This window comes from Pristis pectinata, chromosome 3, assembly GCF_009764475.1.
Source record: "Pristis pectinata isolate sPriPec2 chromosome 3, sPriPec2.1.pri, whole genome shotgun sequence".
Classification (NCBI taxonomy): Eukaryota; Metazoa; Chordata; class Chondrichthyes; order Rhinopristiformes; family Pristidae; genus Pristis; species Pristis pectinata.
This window is the reverse complement of record NC_067407.1, coordinates 51,083,597-51,105,288: the sequence shown is the minus strand read 5'-3', so window position 1 is coordinate 51,105,288 and position 21,692 is coordinate 51,083,597. Positions and strand designations below refer to the sequence as shown.

The window sequence follows — 21,692 nt, the reverse complement described above, 5'->3', positions numbered from 1 at the left end:
TTCCTATTTAATAGTTTTATTTCACTTTTTATTTCTACATGTAACTCAGTAGTACAGTAAATTTTAGAGTGAACCCAATTAAATTAAAGGGAGTGGGAAATTGACCCTTATTTCAAAAGGAGCGGAAAGTAGAACCCCCGTGTGTTTCAGCTGCAAAGCTACCTGTGTTCCTAACACTTGGTATTGAACATTGCAATATCAATGCATGGTGGGTCATAACAGATGACCACTTGGCTTTATTAATTAGAGATTCCTCTGATGGGTGAGAATTGATAGAATTGGTGGGTTGTCATGGTTGAAGAGAAGAGGGGAAATAGTGTCAGTGGAATCTGACTGAATATAATCAGACAATGGGATTGCAGTACATGAAGGCCACCAGCTGATTGTGGGTTAAAATTGGGCAGAAAATGGATTATTGATGTAATTCATCCAGAATCTGAGGAAGGACTAAAGTGCTTTGGAGGTGGAACATAGGCAAGGTTGACAGATGAGAGACTAGAGCGAGCTAAGAATGCCACAACTAAGGCTTGGAAAACCAAAGTGTTATGTGATATTGGGCCATGATAGAGGACTATTAAAATCATCAAAACTTTAATAAGAGCAAGAGTCACAACTTCTGAAACAAGTGGTAATTGCATTGTATGCCCAAGTAGTTTCTGAAGACAAAGTTGAAGACCACAAAAGTATGAACAAGAAAACATGATGTGAATTTAAAGACTGAAAAAGGTAATCTGATATTGGGATATCACAAATATTATTCTTGTAAACAGTTTTTCTGCAATAAAATAGGTACCCGTAGGAAAAATATATAAGAATATAAGCAAAGGTAAATTGAATATGGTGAAACTAAAACACTCCAGTTGAAGAGCTAATTTTGCAAGAATACAAGAAAATAGGAGTAGGTCACCTGGCCCATCAAGCCTGCTCTGCCATTCAATATGATGATGGCTGATCTGCAGTGTTCGCCTCTTCTCTTTTCTGCCAGATCCACATAGCCCTCAATCCCCAATCTTTCAACAAATTATCTACCGCCATTTTAAATACTTCTAATGACCTGGCTTCCACAACACTCCAGGCAGCAAATTCCAGAGATTCAATAAGAGAAGTAAAAAAAAATTAAGATTCTGCCTGTTGTGCTATTTCTATAACTTGCAGGGAGCCAGCTCTGATAGTAGATATAAACCTCCAGGACAGAAGTCAGCAGCTGCTGAGTTGGCATTGTTTGCCACTCATTTCCAGGGCGATGCTGCTCAGGCGATGTCTTTGGGGCAGAATGCAATGTACTTTAGTAACTTCAGTGCCTTGAATATCTGCGTTTTCATTTGTTTTTAGAGCTAGAATTTTCCAAGTGTTCAGAAATGGCTAATTTGTGTAAACTCTCAGTTTACGTTTTCATCTCCTCTTAGGTGATTTGCCCACTCACTAGAACTCCTTCAGGCCTTGAAGTTCATATTTATTCCTGATTAATTTCTAGCCTTTTTTTCTTAACTCCCCCATCCCTCAAAATATAATACTTGTTCATTGGATCCAATAAGTAAGCTAAGAAAAGAATATAATTGTTATTGTTCCATGCTCCAGTAAATTGGCTGGCCCATAATAAAACTCAAACCCACAGACTGAATTGACCACTCCAGATGTTTCTCACTTGGCAAAGGAAATACCAGTACCAGTTATTCCATTTTGGAGTTGCATCTGCTCCTCAGGGATTTACAAATTGCCTTTCTTACTACTGGCTATTTGTGGCTACAGCTAATAGATATATGCACTTAATTGGGAAATTGGCCCATGTGAGCATCTTGTCAAGATTTTGCAAGTTCTTATTTTTCAAGTGTTTTATTTGTTTACAAATGTAAAGAAATATCAATTGAAGCCAGAGAAGATGCTCATTATCAGACATGCCAACTATGTCTTGAAATCATTGCCTTATGAACAGGCCTTGCTACTATAGTTACGAGTGTTGTAAGAAGGAGCGTGGATCTTTGTTTTCTCCAGTCATTGACATTTTTAATATAATGCATACATTATATCAGAAGGTTGATTTAATTAATGTTTTTCAGATTGTTTGTCATTGCCACCCTGTGGTCTCTGGTGGTAATAACAGACCAGATAGATATTCTGGCATTGAAAGGGAAAGTTTGGATCAAAATATCCTGTCAGGGATTCAGATTACTACTGCTATCTTTGTCCTTGACAAACTGCAGTGTGTACAACGTAGCTGCATGGATGGAAACTCTTCCAAGTAACATATGACCAGGCTAAAATTACATTTTGCTTTTATCATTCCTTATAGCATTGAACTAATTTTAATATCATTGTCATTTTTAAACTTTGTATTGAAATTTGCTACTGTTCGACCAGTTGATCAACTTTTTGATGCATGTAAATCTGTTGTCTTTATACCCCTTTGTATTCCATTATGAGATGATATACTTGCATATATGAGGTATTTGAAGAAGTTGCCCTTCAAGTTCTGATTGCATTTTAGTGTCATTTTTTAAAAAAAATATATGTGCGCTGAATATAGATTGGAGGGTAAAGGCGGGGGGTGGGGGGGATGTGGGTAAGGGCAGTTGGATGGACAGGGACTTTCCCCACAGATTGCTCCTGAGCCTGGCCAAAGCAATTTCATGGAATCAAAAAATTTATGGTACTGATGGAGATATTTGAGCCATTGTGTTCATACCAGCCAAATGTGTAGCTGTTTGGATCAGCCCTACTTATCAGCTGTTGGTCCACAGCCGTATGTTTTTCAAGTTCCCTTTCAGGTATTTTGTTTAATGCTTCCGCTATTCTTTCGGGCAGTGGGTTCCATGCTTGCGCTACCAGAGGTCTATGGGCAAAATGTAGGAAATGGGACTAGCTCAAGTAGACAACTTGGTCAGCATGGATGAATTGGGCCAAAAGGCCTTTTTCTGTGCTGTATAACCCGTTTTTCTGAGTTGTACTACTCTTCGGGCCAAAAAATACTTTTCTTAATTCCTTTTCAACTTTCTGTCATTGTACTTAATTCTGTCTCCTGGTTATCAATCCCCCTGCCAGGGAGAATAGGTCCTTGCTGTTCACCCATTTTTGTGTATTTCATGAGTTTATATGCTTGTAAACTCACCCCACAATTTTCTTTTCTTTTCAAAGAAAATAACCCCAACCTTATTATCTAGACCTTGCAATATCCTTGTAAATCTCCTCTGTCCCAGATCATCATATCTTGTAGTGTGACGAGAACTGTATATAGTACTCAGTTTGTGGTCTAACTAGTGTTTTCATACGCCTCTAGCATGATCTCCTTGCTTTTATCAGCTACAGCACAACATAAGAGCAAGTATTCCATATATTGCCTTATCACCTTGTGTAGCTGTCATTTTATCTTTGGGGAATCTGTGGACATGTATGCCAAGATGCCTCTGTTTCTCTCTACTAGTATGTATCCTACTACAGATCCTACCCAGCTTCTGAATGTCAGACTTGTGTATGACTCATACTTGCAGATGAGTGTTTGGGAGACTAGCGATGGATTTGCCGGCTGCTGTGGGGCTGCAGGCATCTTCTGCTATCTGATAACTCGGTGGCTGTATTTCTGACTTGTGAACTGTTTGGGTTATGAACAGTTCACAGGGATGGAACCCTGCCATAACGTGGGGATGACCTGTATTTAAGACTTGCCCCTTGTCTTGTTTCCTTTCACCATGCTCTGGATTGACTTTTGTTGTTTTGTACCCATTTAACCAGTATGTATTTTATCCAGGCCTGCCTAGTTTATTCACTTCTAAAGTTGCTAGATACTTTATTATGTTTTGTTGTACTCTATTATTTTCAGTAATTTACATTCAGTTTCCTCAGTGTCAGTGTAATATCCCTCTTCTGTAAAGACAATTAATGTCAGTGTCTATTTATATCCACAATCACGTCTTCTGCCTCCAAACACACCACTATTTTGGTTTTTAATAGAATCCTCTCTTTCCTTTAGTATCTTCTTTTCTTTTACATATCTTGGAATTTCATTAATCTTACCAGCCAATTTTATTCCCATGCACTCTCTTTCTGTCTTCCTAATTTCCATTACAATTTCACACATGCACCATCTTTACTCCTAGACTATCCGCATTGCTGTTCTTAAAGTGTTTGCCACGAGCTTCACTTTTCTTTTGCTTTATTCCACCCTGTATTGTATCTTGGCATCCATGAAATTTAGATTTATTGGTAACATAATTTGGAGGTTCCCACCTGTGTCAAAAGGGCATCAATCATACTGGTGCCCAAGAAGAGCAGGGTGAGCTTCCTCAACAATTATTGCCAGTAGCGCTCACATATACTGTGATGAAGAACTTTGAGAGGTTGGTCTTGGCTGGAATTAACTCCTGCCTGAGCAAGGACCTGCACCCACTGTAATTCACATACCGCCACAAAAGGTCTACGGTGGATGCAATCTCACTGGCTCTTCAGTCGGCTTTGGAGCACCTAGACAACGGCGATACATACATCAGGCTGCTGTTTATCGATTACAGCTCAGTGTTCAATACCATCATCCCTTCAGTATTAATCAACAAGCTTCAAAATCTGGGCCTCTGTACCTCCCTCTGCAAGGGATCCTTGACTTCCTTATCTGGAGACCACAGTCAGTGCAGATTGATAATAACATCTCCTCCTCACTGACAATCAACACAGGCGCACCTCAAGGATGCGTGCTTAGCCCATTGCTCTCCTCACTCTACACTCAAGACTGTATGGCTAGGCACAGCTCAAACACCATCTATAAATTCGCCAATGACGCCACTGTTGTTGGCAGAATCTCAGATGGCGACGAGGAGGAGTGAGATAGAGCAGCTGGTTGAGTGGTGTCGCAACAACAACCTCTCAATGTCAGCAAAACCAAGGAATTGATTGTGGACGTAAGGAAGGGGAAGTCGGGAGAACACACACCAGTCCTCATTGAGGGGTCAGCAGTAGAAAGGGTGAGCAGTTTCAAGTTCCTGGGTGTCAACATCTCAGAGGATCTATCCTGGGCCCACATATTGATTCAGTCATGAAGAAGGCATGCCAGCGGCTCTACTTCATTAGGATTCTGAGGAGATTTGGAATGTCACCAAAGACTCTTGCAGATTGCTACAGATGTACAGTGGAGAGCATTCTGACTGGCTGCATCACTGCCTGGTATGGAAGCTCCAATGCACAGGATCAAAAGAGGCTGCAGAAGGTTGTAGACTCAGCCATCTCCATCACAGGCACCACCCTCCCCACTATTCAGGACATCTTCAAGAGGCAGTACCTCAAGAAGGCCACATCCATCATTAAGGACCCTCACATCTGGGATATGCCCTCTTCTCATTACTTCCATCAGGGAGGAGCTACAGGAGCCTCAAGACCCACACTCAATGTTTTAGGAACAGCTTTTTCCCTCTGCCGTCAGATTTCTGGATGGTCCGTGAACACTACCTCGTTATTCCTCTTTTGCACTATTTTAGTTTTTGGTAACTTGCAGTAATTTTTATGTCTTGCACTGTACTGCTGCCACAAAACAAATTTCTTGACATATGTCAATGATAATAAAACTGATTCTAATTCTGTCTGAACCCTTGCAATCTCCACCTTGAATGCCTCCTTCTCTGAAACTGATTTATCTTCAAGTCACTGTTGCAAGTCCAGTCCATTTCACAAAATTAGTATTCCCCCAATTAAAGATTTTAACTCCTTGTCTATCTTTGGCCTTCAGCATAGCTGTTGTTAAATCTAACTGAATAATTACTGCCTTTTTTTTTCTCCTGTCAACTCCCTTTTTACTTGCCCAAATTCATTTTTGAAAATTCAGTGCCACTCCATCTTTTTGCCTTGTAATGTTAACATAAATACATTCAGAAAAATTCTGCACCAACTTCACCCTTTACCCCATTACTCCAGTTTTATTGGGGTAGTTTAAATCCCCTACTAGTAATCTTTATTTGCTCTTCTGGAAGCATGCCTCTGTATTTATTGTCTGTGAGGCTTACAGGACACTCCCACCAAAATATTTGCAGTTCATTTGCCCCTCAATTCCACTCAAATGAATTCACTTGTTAAGCTTTCTTGTGTATCATTCCTCACTGTAGCTGCTTCCTTAAGCAATGTTCTACATCTCTTTATCTTTGTCTCTATACCATTCCTTCCCATTTTTAAACTGTTCCAGAAATGGCCACAATATCAACCACTCATGTCTGTCTATGCCTTTATTTCCTAGACTCCTTTCATTAAGATGTATATGATTAGCATTGTGAACTTGCTTATTTTTTTTCCCCATTTCCTCTGCCTTTTCAGACTCATTCATGACTCAAATGACTACCTCCTTTCTAAAATGGCTCTCTGGTACCCAACCCCTGCAGAGCGAGTTTAAACCCTCCCCAATGACTGAAGCAAATCTTCATGGAAGACTCTTGGTCCTGCTCCTGGATTTCTTATTCTCCCAGAGCTGGTCTTAATGCTCCAAGTTTAAAACCCTTTTCCTGTGTTATCTCTTCAACTTCACATTTGTTTGCATTATCCTCTTTCAAAAAACCTCTTTATACGTACTATCCAGTGAAGAGAATTTGAGGTCCTGCTTTCTAATGTGATCTGTAGCTCCTGGTAATTCTGCCTGCAGTACCTCATCCTTGCTGAGACTTCCACTGGGAAGGACCATGACTTCTGGTTTTTCATGCTCCCCATCAAGGTTCTGTGTCCAAACACTGACATCCTTGACCCTGTTCTGAAAACAGAAAATATTGGATGTGTTCAGCAACTCGGGAGGCAATTGCAGAGAGAAAGAATGTTAATGTTTCAGTTTGATGACCTTTAATCAGAGTTTGTATTTGTAGAAGGCCAGAGGAAGGGCTTCATCAAGATATTCTGAAATTGGGACAAAGGATCCACTCTCTGGGGTGAAGACTCCTGACCAAATAAATAAGTGCAGAGAGAGAGATGGAAGAAGAGTTCAACATAGTCTTTGTGCAATGCAGTCTTGTGTTACATGCCTCGTACAGCTGATGCTGCCTTTTGCTTAGGCCATTACCACTTGGCCTGCGGATACTTAAGAAAGGGAGTGAATGTCTCCTATAACATGATATCTACCTAAGACTAAACCTTGTGGATTCTCTGGAATGACATCAATTGCTTTCAAGGTTTCAAACTCTAGTTTGAGCTTTTCAGTTGATAAAGCTTGCTGCATGTGTGGCTTTTGAAGATGTGGAGAGGGCATTTTGGAGTTCCCATGGAGCAAGGGTCTGAGTTCAATGGAACCGAGGACCTTGTGTGCTTCTCATTACAAGTCCTTCCCAGGTTACAGCAGGGATCCATTCTTGTGAGCTGTTCATAAACCAAACAGTCGGCAAGTTGGAAATGGGGCCGCAAACTGAGTTCCACGTGGCAGGTGATGTCTGTAGCCCCGCAGCAGACAGCAAATCCATCCCACTGGTCTATCAAATGCTTGTCCGTGTTCATGGGCTGTACATAAGTCAAGTGGTCATAAATTGGTGAGGGCCTGTACTGTAAAAAGAGAATCCCACCTTTACACCTGGAAACTTTACAGATTTAATTAACTGAATAAATTATCTTGCTAATATAACCCTATTTATCTGCTTTTAATATCAACCACTAGTTTTTTTCCTGCCTTGCAGTGAACTCCATGCCGACTAAATTCTCGACCTGCACACTGTTCAGACTGTACTCCTTCAAGCATTCACAGTTTGTTGAATTCATGTTGTGACTTCCTGTCTTTTTGATTATTTTCATGGATCTCTTGTTTAAAAAGTTCCCTACTCCCCTTTCAATGAAACTAACTTAGAAATCTTGTTTCCTGCTTTATTTGGTCCATGTTGAGATTCTTCTCTGGGAATTTATGAACTTGGTTATCCTTTCTCAATTGCTTGCAATCTTACAAATTTATTGACTGCTGAATTGACCTTTTATTGAACTTCAAGGCCTGGCAATTAATTACCTTGACTACAGCATTTTCCAGAGATTCTCTGAGAAAGGTTTGTCATGATTTTTACAAAACTAGCTTAGATTATCTATTAAGATTGACCTGCTGTCTGCCACACTAAAAAAGCTGAGTCTTTTGTCTCAGCCAAGGAGCTCTCTTTATTCCCCTTTCATATTTGCAATAGTCTGATGCCCGCAAGACAACTGCAGCAGTGAAAATTGCTTATTTTCTAGCATAATTTTCTGAAGAGAGTGCTCCCACATGTCAAGATCCATCTTAAGCCAGCCTTGCTGGGTGTTTTTATATAAAAAGATAGCTAACAAAATGTAATTTTATTGTTGTGTTTACCTGCAATCACTTTTATTGTTGAAACAAACCCTTTTGGTCTCTTTTGTTCTCAGTTGATTTTTGACTTCAGGCCAGTTTCCTCATTACCTTGTTATTAATTTCTGTTGTCAATAGGCAACACAATTACTGCATCTAAACAATCCAGTGATGCTTAGGCTCAACGCATAAACAAGATATTCAGATGTGAATTTTTGTGTACACACTTCAAATCACATAGAGTAGCCTGGTGCGGCTATTTCTAGTACACTTAAACTATATATTTAAAAAGACTGAGTTAGGTTAGATTCTCAGGAAGAGACCCCTATGATGCATAAATCTTTATGATCACAGGGAGGGTTCTTCCTTCTTTTTCTAGGTTCTATACTTATGAAAATTGCAGGCATCACATCATTAAATATTACGTTACAGATCAAAATGTCCAGCAGGTGTTAAAGTCGATGCTATTTTCAAACTTAATATACAGTTGTACTAGAAACAACTGTGATACTAATTTTAGACCTGCACTATCACTAAAGTACAACTTGCATTAACGTTTAATTCCAATTAAAGTAATTTACATTGTGGATGAGATTTTGGGTGAATCCAAATGTGTTTAATTGGGGCTGCAGTCCACTTTCATCAAGGTTATACTAGTTGAATAATTTCCAGTTAACTAACAGTCATTAATCAAAGTGGTTAAATATAAAGCTTGATGTTAGAAACTAGAGCTTTATATTTTCTACGAGTGTATAGAATTCCCAGAGCTATTGCTGTATTGATATAACACACAAAATCAAAATTTAAGAATCCATTCATTATCTATTCTTTTGTATTTATAATTGTAATAGTTGTAAAATATGCAGCCTCCAGTCATTTGTTTTGTTGATGCTGCTCTTGAATGCCTTGTGAAGATACTCTGGTAACATTTGCAAAAGTTAATTTTAACCCCTGCTAATGGCATTAATGTTTTTATTTGGGATTCAGCCCTGCTAGTTGCATTATTTGTTTTTGTATTCCATGCAATATTCTCTTACACAGTTTTTGTTTAGAATCCTTTGTTCTTGTCTCAAAAGAAATGTCAATTTTTATACATTTTTTTTCATTTGGCTGTACATGTTATATAGAATGCAACTCCTGAAAGGAAAGCTGTTTCATATCCTTACCCTCCCGACATCAAACAAACCTCTGATATGTAAATGCAGCCTTGGGAAGAATAGATGCAAAGCCTCATTTTGGATGGATGCCAAAACTTTCTTTCTTAGAATTGTTTGAAACGTGAGAAGAGCAGCTGACCAACAATTTACATGTGAACCAAAGTTGAAAACATCTGGAAGACAAAACTTGACTGGTGGACTGCTGTTGCCTGATGTCTCTTTTGAAATAATAGAAGATATTAAATTGGGAGTTTTTAATATTTTCAAAATAATAATATTTAAATATATTAATTACATTTGTGTCAGAGTGATATTTACACAGTACCACCCATCTTAGATTTTTGCTGATCTCGAATGCATTTTAATAGAAGGCCAGATATATAATTCAAAACATTTATTTGCTTGTCATTGAATTTTTTGGATAAAAATTAAGTATTTCACTGTCTCAAATGAAACCAGGTGATTCCACTACTCCCATGCAGATTGTGGTTTTGTTTCAGAAAAAATATGCAGATACCATCTCACATTGAAAACAAATATTGATTTGTCTGTTTTGATTTTGCCACTGTTGAGGTTAATTATTACAAGATTTGTTGTTTGGCTCTTGTCTGATTAATGTATATTGCATGGTACATTTATGCCACCAATATCAGTTTTTTAGCTTGTAGAAATCTGCTGTCAGATTGTTGACAAGATGTCTAACCGAGCCATTGTGGCAATGCAGATCCACAAATCTTTGATGTAGATGGAGAGTACCATACTGGGTGCCCCAGAAGTATGTTGGAGAATACTAGAGAGGGCCCCAGGGAATGATATGGAGAATATGGGGATGGTGTCTAAAGCATTGGTCTTGAAGATGCTGCAGGATGCGCCAGGCATTGATCTGCAAATCACTATTTGTTGAACCTATTTCACTGGTTTGGATTCTGATACCCATAGTCAATTGATGAACTTAGCAGGTAATACCAAACTTTGAGCAGCAGTAGAATTAAAGGAGGGAGCTCAAATTACAGAATGAAGAAATTGAAATACATAATTAGTGAATGATGGAAGGTAAAATGTGATGCAGAAAAACAAGAAGTTTTCCATTTTGGAAGGAAAAATGGAAACTCTTATACTTGATTGAGGTTGAAGTGGCTGAAGGGAAAGGTGACACATATCTGGTAACCTAGGCCAGTGGGACACTCAAACATGATCAACTAATGCAGAGTAGAATATAGTAAAGAAAATGCATTGGTGATCTGTGAAGCTAAAACAGTATATCCATGGAGGACATTCACTCCATCTCCAATCTTCAATCATTCCAATATGAATAGATTTGTTACATTTTCCCTATTGCTGAAATTCCACTTTTTGAGCCATTGATCTAAAAGGCTCAGATTCATTTCCCCAGTCATTTTTGAGTTAGCTCGATGCACCAGTGGTGATACTGTAATTGGCCAGAGTTATCCAAAATGGTTTTATACATCTTTCATTGACCAACTTCAGTTACATAAAAGGCTGAGTCTTGCTGCAAAAGATAATACTTGCAAAAGGCCACTTCACTGTGCAATGGCATCTCAACATAAAGTCAAGCTTTGGAGGTAATAGAGAAAACAAAGAAATTTGGAGCTTCATTTGGTAACAAAATAAGTTGGGTAGTCAAGTTTTAGCTTGCCATGAAATGATGTGGTAGAGTCATAAGCAAAGCTTGATTTTGCTCAGAAGGGGGGGGTGGGGTGTGTGGTGGTAAGAAACTGAAGCTTGTATGTGAAATGCTTATTTTCTGTCAGTCTTCCACTTTTAATGCCATACTTGCCTCCAGCTCATTATTCCTCTCTCATTCCAGTTCTTGTTCGTTTGTGTTGATGAATTGTGCATTTTATATCTTCATCTACATGAGGTTTTTAAAGATTTATTTTTTTTGCTTGACCCATCAAAATAATATTAACTCCATTTCAGAAATAATTTATTGACTGTGAAGCACTTTGAGATATTCACAAAACATCCAATATTTTGGTAGCACATGTTACCAAAGTAGTACATGATACAACTTATTGTAAGCGATGTGATGTGAGATTCATTTAGAATAATATTAAATGTCCTGATTCTGCCAGTTCAGAAATTAGCATTAGAAATCTGAAATTGCAACTTGTACGTTACAGAAGAAATTGCCCTATTTTTCTGTCTAGTTTGTTGAAAGATAACTTTACCAAAGCTTTTCATGGTCATAGATATTAAAATAAAGGTTGTAAGAAAGTAAGTCAACAATATATCTATTATCAATAAAGCATATATTTGAAAGAACTTTGAGCATCCAGAAGAGGAAATATGTGCAAGTGTGTAGGGAAATGTCAGGAGAAAACTTTTAGTAACTACATAAATATGTCAGTTGCAAATCAGAACAAGGAAATATTCCAATCTTAAGAAAAGAGGAAAATGAGCCTATAAAGGATTTGCTGATCTATCTGATATCGGTGGTTTGGGGAAAGAAATAAAGTACAAACTTTAAGAATATAATATTGGATTGTATTGATACATGTTTACATTGGATAAAAATATGAAGGGTGAAACAGAAAATATTCTAAGAAATATCACTTGATCATAATTTGTCCACAGAAATTGGAGTAAAATTAAATGCATTTGGTCAGTGAACCAATAAGGACAATGTGTGATAATATAGTAAAAGCAAAGCCGATCTTAATTGCCTAACCAAAAATCTGAAGCATGGGTTCCAGCAGCTGGTATTGTGTTCAGACGTTATATTGGTCCAGCCTCTCTGTTCTGTTCATGGTAGAACAATAGGGACACACCAGCTTTGCAATAAAGAGCAACTAAACCAAGGTCTTTGAAGCATTTGAGCAATTGAGAGAAGTTACAAACACTGGAAATATTTATCATGCAGAAGAAAAAAAATGGAGAAGGAGACTTATGATAATTTTGATTCCGAGATACAGAAAACTTGTATTCTGATATTGGTTATTTACATCACTACAAACTCCACAGGAAGGAAGGACAACCAGTTTTGCTGATTGAATGCAAACAGGTTAATTTTGATGCAACTGTGCAGAGCATCTGGATGAAAATATAGAATACATTGCTGAGAGAGGCAGCTAAAATGTGTGGTCTAAAGTGATTCATCTAAGTCAAGAAATCGGCATTTCACAAGGAATTAGGTTCCTGAATAAATGTATATTCTTTTGAAAATATTAAGCACGATCAATAGCTGGGGAACGATTGATTATCCTCGAGTTTTGCTTTTTTTTCTTTGATCTAAGTGGCTATTTATTCAAAAACGCCTCCATTGTTTTGATGGACAGTTGTATGTCTAGGCTATAACTAGACGTATAGAATAGATAAATAGAATATGCTCTGTGGAAGTTGTCCTACTGAGAACAGTGGACTTCTCCCATTCCGGGACACATTCAACTACTTCAGATAATCAGTCATTCCAGCTTCATCTCACATTGTCATAGATGAATGACTACTACCTTTGTCAATCTATTACTGCCCTCAACTCTGTCACAGGCCTTTCCTTTTACTTCCCCTCCACCCACTTCCTCTGTGACTTGCAACTTTAGTACCTCTATCCTTCCCCAGTCTTAATGCAAGATCATCAATCTGAAGTGCTAATTTTCTTTCTCTTTCTATGGATGCTGTCTGATCTGCTTAGTGTTTACAGCATTTGCTACTTATTCACATTCCATGGTCGATTATGCACATTTATGGGTTTGTGTGGGCCAAATTGAGCTGGCTGATCGCCAGTGGTTCTGCAGGGAGCTGCCAGTTGTCAACTGTTTACACTCAGTGTGTTTTGGACTTTGCGCATTAGTCCAAAATGACCTGGAGGTGAGATGTCAGCATATCTGACCTTTTGCTGCACTGTGGACCTCATAATGGAGCCTACCAGTGGAACACTGTGCTGGAACTGCTTTTGACTCTGTGTGAATTATTTTACTTTAATGTAATTTAATTTCTGTTTAGCATTTTATAGTGTTACTTTTTTTTAACTTGTGGATTTTGAATTCTTTTTATATCATTTAAAACTGCTTGAATTGATTTTGAATAATACTGAGTATTGCATACCAAACTAACACATTATTGTTCCTTCATCATTGGAAATAAAATCCTGGCAGGCAGAGTGGGGTGTACTTCCACCAGAAGGATGGCAGCAGTTCAAGATGGTGGCTCACCACCACCCTGAGGACAGTTGGGAATGCTCAATAGTTGCTGGCCTTACCAGCAGTGCCCATCATGAAAAATTAACTCATTTATTTAAAAAAAAACCTTTGTCAAGGGCAAGTTGTCAAGGTTTGTCAGGGCACTAGGCTTGGAGAGCAAAAATAAGTGGTACCCGAGAGACTCTGCAGATGGTGGAATCTGGAGCAACATACACAAAATGCTGGAGAAACTCAGCAGGTCAGACAGCATCTATGGAGGGAAATAAACATTTGACGTTTTGGGTCAAGACCCTTCATCAGGACTGGAAAGGAAGAGGGCAGAAGCCAGAATAAGAAGGTCAGGGCAGGGTGAGGAGCACAGGCTGGCAGGTAATAGGTGAATCCAGGTGAAAGGGGGGTGGGGGGATGAAAGGGAGTGATGCAAGAAGCTGAGATGTGATAGGTAGAAGAGGCAAAGGTCTGAAGGAGGAGGAATCCAGTAGGCGAGGACAGTAGACTATGGGGGGGGAAAAAAAAGGAAGATGGGGAATAGATGGGCAGGTCATGAGGGTGGGAGAGGAGAAAGAGAAGGGGTGAAGGGGCCACAGGAATGAGGAAAGAAAAGGTAGGGGAATGTTATCGGAAGTTAGTGGTATGCTGATTAAGACCTGCACACCATCTGCGGCTCCCTACATTTTGCAGGGCATCTCTCTGGTGAGAGGGAATAGGTTACCCAGCTCTTGGCATCTGAAAATACTCATTATTGGCAGCATATAGATGCAGTACAACATATCCCCTTGTAATTTAACTGAAATAGATAAATACCCACTGACAGTCAGTTGATCAGTATTTGTCTCCAGTAGAAACTCTGTTTCCCAAAAGGGAATTTTATTGATAATGCCATGTCAATAATTGGTATTTCAATATCATCCATAGTCTAATAGAATGCCACTTATGATCCTATTTGATATTTTTATAGCATTTTAAGAAACAGAAGCGGCTGATTCCAGAAAGAACAATATGGAAATACTTTGTTCAACTCTGCAGTGCCTTGGAACATATGCATTCTCGGCGTGTCATGCACAGAGGTAACATATATGCATAATGGTAGGCTAATCTTTATACTGATAAACTATTACAATGTCATAACTTGGTATCGTATTATTAGAATGGTATGTATCCTAAACTAAATCTGCAGAGTGGCCAATGGTAGCTAGCAAAGCCCAATTGACATACTGTAGTGCATGGGTTGATATGATGCCTTTCAGTTCAGTTAGCTATTTCCAAGCCAAGGGTGGCATTGCTGATAATTAGCAAAAGGATTATGGAAAAGTTGGTGAACAAATGTGGGTAATGTAGAAGGAAAGGATATTGAGTTTTAGAAAGGTGAAAAGAAACCAGAAGCCTCCTATTCTGTGAAGCTGATTGATATAATTTTCTTGTAAACAAACATGTGTATTTTGCTTTTTTTTCATTGGCATGTCATAGATTCAGGGCTGCAAATTCTCTGCAGGCCAGTAATGGTGAGAGAGGCTTTTTGTTTCTTGCTGCTTTGTCTCTGAATAGTACATTTTGTACAAAAATGTGATGAAGAATCAATTGAAGTACATTATATCATAATTAAACAAAAGATGTGTAACTGGAGGTTGTGGGTGGTGTGGGTAGAGTCGGGGAAGGGGAAGGGAACGGGGGCCGGGGACGGGGACTGGGTAAATAATTGGAGCTGGTCGGGTGCAGGGCAGGGGTACAGGGCTGGGGATCCAGTCTGGGTGTGTGTCAGAAGTTGAGGGGGTGGGCATGGGGGTGAGGCCAGGTGGGAGGGTATGCAGTGTGGGGGTGAGTGGTGGGTACAGGTGGGGATATAGGCCTGGCATGTAGCTGGAGCCAGGAATCAGGGATGTGACCTGGATACTCTGTTGAACACAAGTATTAAAATAAAGTATATTTAGAACAAAAACCTGAAATTATCATTTTCTTCCCAATCTCATTCTGAAAGCTGTCATTTAAGTGAATGGGGATTCCAGTCATACACCAGGTTTGACTCCGTATAGTGCTGCAACAGAGCAGGACAGCAACCAGCAACGGATAGGTATGCTGGCATCTGTCATGCTTTTTCAAGCTTTACAGCAAGCCTGCATAAATCTGCAGTATACTACTCTGTAAACAGCTGAATGCCAGTGATTTCCTTCCCAAATTTTTTTTTGAACATTTAGAAATCTGCATAAACTATGTTTATTGCTTTATTAGAAGTGAAGCAGGAGCTAATACTTGTGCATTGTTAGTATAGTCCTGAGCAATGGATTTAAGGGGATACAAGGTGAAATCATTTTTACACAGTGCGTGGTTATAGTCTGGGAGACTAGTGGAAATGGAGTTGTTTCATAGTTTCAAAAGGAAATTGGCTAGGCATTTGAAGGAGAAGACAATATACTGGGCAAGTTTTGCGAAGAACAGTGTGGACTTGATGACCTGAATAACTTCCTGTGCGATAACAATTGAATAATTTTAGTACGAATGAAACAAGGTTCCATGCTCTGCCTCTTAATAATGTTACTGGAAAGAAAATTTTCATTTTTCTTTCTGTGAAAACAAAGTTGTAAATCATTGCTGTCCAGAAATAATTCTTGATGTAAAATAGTAATATGTCAATACTTCCATTATCATTCACACTATTATTTGTGTTCCCTTGCAGATATAAAACCAGCTAATGTATTCATTACAGCAACTGGAGTAGTAAAGCTGGGAGACCTTGGACTGGGCAGGTTTTTTAGTTCGAAAACTACAGCAGCACATTCTTTAGGTGAGCAATCCTGCACAACACGAATCCATCTAATTACAGAAGTGGGATGTATTTCATTAAGAGTGTGAACAAAACCATGTGTCTGTTGTAAACATGTAAGCAGCAAAAGGCAAGCTCCCCAACCACTATTGGGTTATCTATCTCATTGTGCAGTTAGGGGGTTTCCTGTTTCTTTGACCTTTGCCATTACACAGGGCATGTCTGGAAGTAACAAGTCCAATCTTGCTACTGATACAAAACCCTGATTACACAACAGTGTAATAAAGACCAAAGAGTTTATGATGAATAGACTGCTTTAAGGCTACACGCTGGGCTGACCCATTGATCTTTCCAGAGGTTTATAATGCAGAAAGCCTTGAACAATCAGACAGCTTTTTTATTGCATTACTACATTATTTTTGGAGTGTTTTCAAGATGCAGTTCAATTGGCAATTTAATATTTTGTTTCTTGACTGAAAGTTTAAATCAAGGAACTCAATAATTAGCTACAGCTATTAAAAAGAATGAAGCTAGCAAACAGTTAGCTTTCAGCAGTCCTGATCCATATGGGAATTGAGTCGTATAGGACATTGGATCACTTGGACCTCAAAACACCATTTCAGAGATCCTGGTTCTCAAACACCCTTTTTATTTCGAACCGGTATCGTCCTTGCATGGGAGAGTATAGCAGATTTTTCTCATAAAACTGTGGATATAAACTGGATAGCTGTAGTGCAAGTTAGATGGATTACTTACAATTTTTCTGAAAGTGAAACATGTAGGAGCTCCCATTACAAACTCGTAAAGTGTACACAGGAAGGTCTCAGTTAAATGGAACAGGGAGAATTATCATCTTCCTGGGTCTCTCTGAAGGTCCAAATGTTGATTATTTTGGTATTGGTTTAGAAATCCAAATTGAGGCCACAACCAAACCATTTATCTTTTGATTAGATGAAGGGGATCACACAGTACTGGATGATGCACACCAGTTAGCACTACAACCTTATAGCTCCAGGGATCAGGATTTGGTCTTGACCTCTGCTATGGTTATGCACATTCTCCGTGACTGTGGAGGCTTCAGTTTTTCCCGCCTCCCAAATATGTGCTGATAGGTTAATTGCATACTGTAAATTACCCCATAGTGTACCTAAATGGCAAAAAGAATCAAAGGGGAGTTGACGGGCATGTGAGAGAGAATAAATTATAGGGCTGCAAGGTAAATTAAGGGGTGGGGTGGGGGGGAGGAACTGGATGAGATTGCTCTGCTGGGAGACAGCATGGACCTATAGGTGGCCTCGTGTGATGTGAAAAGTAAGAATGTACCATTCAGTTCATCAAGCCTGATTTGGTTCTCCTGAAAGAATTAACCAATCAGTTGCACTTTTCTCTTTCCCAATAAACTTGCAAAAGGTAAGTATTGAATGGATAGTTATAATACCTCTAATAACCAGATGATAAGACCTTTTGATCTTAAGGGTAATGAATTATCAGAGGATTGTAGGATGCACTTCAAAGAATTTGCTCCAGATTCCAGCATCTGCAGTCTCTTGTCTTCAAATAAAAAAAATTGCAGCTGAATTGTCAACCAGGCCAACTAAATTGTGGAAAAGAAACTATTGACAGCAGTAATTTTCAAAAGGCAGTCAGCATATTCATTTCTGATTGGGAGGGGTCAGGAGTCGAGGGTGATAAACATCACAACCTACGTAAACCCTCTTTATGCTTGTTAAGTTGTTTTATTCTTGCTCATAATGGTGTTATCTTGTGGCTCCTGTTGAGAGCCAGCTGCTATCCTTCCTCAGCCAGCATTCTTCGATGAGATCTGTGAACTGAATGCTGCAACACCTCTCAGTGATGGCCCAGACAGAGGGGCTTCTGTGCTGCATCTTGCACCTGGGTTGGGGAGCCCTGAGAGTGATCCAGCCCTGAGAGTGGGGTATACTAACCAGGCAACTGTTCCTCACTGGTGAGGTATGCTTAATCCCTCAAAACCTCTGCAGAAAATCCACCATGCCCACCTTTTTTCCTCCATTCTCTGGTCACTGATTCAGACACTGCACACTGATCCCTTTGCACAAATCCTCTTGTCCTGCAGCTGTGGGCTTTCACTCTTTTGGACTTGGAAGGTGTCTGAAATATGGTCAATACATGTGAGAGAGAGCGAGAACGTTTGAGTAAGCAAGGCAGCACTCAGCACTAATTCTGCTGAGTCAGCAATTTCAGCAGAATTGCAATTTCTGTAAGGCTTTGCATGTTGATTATATCTGCTGATCACTGTGCAAGGTAAGCATGGCAGACCTTGGGAGGAAATATCTTGGGCCATGCTTGTCTAATGCTCCCAGGTAATTGCACTACCATAGGTGGGTGCATTTCAAAAATAAAAGTTTACACATATTACAGCCTCAAAAAGGTAATTTTTTTTCTTTTACTAGACCTCAGTAAACACTCTGCAATCCCACCCCCAAGCACACACAGACACATGCACAGACCCACACCTCCACCCCAACCCCTACTTCTACTTCTGAAACCAACTGGTCAATGTGTAACTGTTTTCATTTGCGTGCCATTTTACCTCATTTCTGGTCTCTAAGCTGTTATTTTCTTATTTCCAATGGTAAATTTATGGAACCACAATAAACTAGAAACCAGATTTAAGGTCAGAAAGGTTCCAGAACACTCTCTCATTATCTGGAAACTTGATGCTGATATAAGCTGACAAAACCACTTTTGCCTATGCATGAATTTACACTGTATTAGTGCATTCCTTCTTTGGATTCTCTGGTGCTGCCTTCCCTCTGACCTGGTCTGTTCCAACCTTTGACACTGGACTCAGAATAGCACGTCTCAATAATAAATGGACATGTTTTTCTTTACTTGTGGATCATACTTGTACATTGCATATAAATTCTTTGTTGGCCTTGCATGGTCATTCCAATTTTCGGTAAATAGTGAATTAGCTGTGATACTTGTACCACATGATTTTAGTACCAGTGTAAAGTGCAGAATTTAATGTGGTGCTAGGTTAAAATATTGCTTTCCCATTGGGCAAAACTTAACTTTTCATGACATGATAGTTCTGTGAATACTGCATTCTATAATGGGTACAGTGCATTTTTGAAATCTAATCTTGCTGTTTCAGGACTGGGTGTGGGGAATGGTAGTCTTGGTTTCTGGCAATGGCTATCGTGTTGTAGCACAATAGTACTGTGACTATAATTGCAAGCTGGCTAAAGCAATGGTGGATTAAAAAAAATCACAAGTTGCCATTCACTGTGTTGGAGCGAATTGAATTTGTGGTCCTATTTTCTTTCCACTACCCTGTGAGATTTTATAGATCTCTCCAAAACACACATCAGGACTAATCCTGCAGGGTTTGATGGTTAAAACATTGAATGATGGGAAATCTTAATTTGTTGGCAAGAAACATTGTCATTGTTGGTGCTCAAATGGAAAGTCAACAGCCAATGTGTTTTGAGGTCTGTTTCTGAGAGCAGTTCTAAAACTTATTAAAAGCAATTTTTTTGATTTATTTTTACATATGCCATACCAGTCAAACCTCACATTCATTCATTTATTGCATTACAGGTTAACACTATGTCTATTTCAGTGGTCTAGTTTAGTGGGGAGAATGAAATAATGCAGGTCTTCAAGAGTTACTTTGCCTTGACTTCTGTCAGCTACTCCTTCCAAGCTCTGCTAGGAGCACTTTCATCTTTTAATCTAAACATTTGTTCTGTACCTTAGCTTAGAATTTATCAAAACCCTGTTTTGCATTGTAACAGAAGACACCATCACTAACTGAAAATGTAATCTGTATCACCATAATAAGAATGCTACCTGTGAATTCTGTGGGTAATTCTTAACAAAAAAAATAGAAAATTTAACCTAAGCTAACTACTTAACAATTACAAAAAAAAGAACATTGGAAGAACTCAGCAGGTCAGGCAGCATCTGTGGAGGCAGAAAGGTGTAAATTGAAGTTTTGGGTCAAGACCCTTAGTTCTGATGAGCCATTCTTCTCCATCCAAATGATTGGATTTGCTGTTCCTGCACTCTGTCTAATCTGGCAAAGGGTTCAGCAGGCAGATTCCCCAATGTAAGTGCTGCTGCACTCCCTAAATCTCACAGAAAAGTTCCAAATTTGCTGGTATTTGTGCAAGGAAATGTTAAGTTCCACACAATTACCTATAACCTATTCTTGTGTGTTCATTCATTCCATGCTTCTAAGGGGCGAGATGGGGGTAGTGTGTATTGTTATACTATTCTCGGGTACCGAGGATGCAATTCTCCAAAATTGGGTTAATTTTTTCAGTTGCTGACATACACAGATTTAACAGACAAAAAGAGAATCTGACATGGCTATTTAAATACTCTTTCAACTTCAGGACAAGAGAGGCAGATTCTGAGGGGCAGGTTTTGCATGGGTAGGTGGTGGTTATATGGAAGAGGAAGTGGTAGAGGCAGATGCAGTGAATGCTTGAAAGGCATTTGGGCAGGTACTTGGATAGGAAAGGAGCAGAAGGGTACGGGCCTAATGTGGGCAAATGGGGTTAGCGCAGATAGGCATCACTCAGCGTGGACGAGTGCGCCAAAAGATACGTTTCTGAGTTGTAGAACTCTATGATGCTATGACTAACACTCAACACACAAGATGCATTTCACTGTTTTGATGTACATGTGACTAATAAAGATATTTAATCTGCAGATAAAGGTAATATATGATAGTATTGTCATTGGTGTAAAGTTATTTTATTTTAGACTAAACTTTAATACTTATTTGTGGAATTAGTCCAAAAATTTTAGTTGTTTGCAGCTTCAATTTTCTGATTTGCAGTAGAACAGCTCGACTATCATTAACTTTCTGAAGCTAGTTTTGGAATTACTTTGACTTTCAATAAACTGAGAAGCTGCTCACTGAAATGTTTTCCCTGCCCCCTGTGGATTCTCATGTGGATTCTCCACATCCACAAGCCTGCATGTTGTTCACTACCAATTATTACCGTCATATTTTATGGTAACAAAAGGTGATTATTGTTGACCCTTTGCTGCTCAAATGGGCTAAATATATTTTATGCGTAATAATTGCTTAAATGTGATTTTGAATTCTTATTACAGGCTAAAGCATTTCTGTTGCTGGAGCTTCCAAATTATTATAATTTAAAACATGCAGGAATGCATAACTTTTAAATTAAGCCACTACTACATGACAGTCACACAGATCATGCATTTGTTATCCTGAAAATGATCGGTGTTGTAAATGGTTGTTAAGGATAGACTTGAGCAAAGAGCTTTCCCAAAGAAAGGTCAATGGATAAAAGGAATATATTGGTGATAAATTAGCAACAATGTGAAGAACCTGGCTTTTCTTT

General features: G+C 39.0%; 1 protein-coding gene across 6 annotated transcripts in view; it reads left to right on the top strand.

Annotated features, from left to right (window-relative positions):
• nek7 (NIMA-related kinase 7) overlaps window positions 1–21,692 on the top strand; it is a 150,633-nt gene that overhangs the window by 103,635 nt on the left and 25,306 nt on the right. For all 6 annotated transcript variants that reach the window (XM_052012220.1, XM_052012219.1, XM_052012221.1 and 3 more), the window contains 2 exons: window positions 14,524–14,632; window positions 16,237–16,344. In XM_052012220.1, coding sequence (XP_051868180.1) covers window positions 14,524–14,632; window positions 16,237–16,344 — 217 coding nt within the window. The remainder of the gene's footprint in view (window positions 1–14,523; window positions 14,633–16,236; window positions 16,345–21,692) is intronic.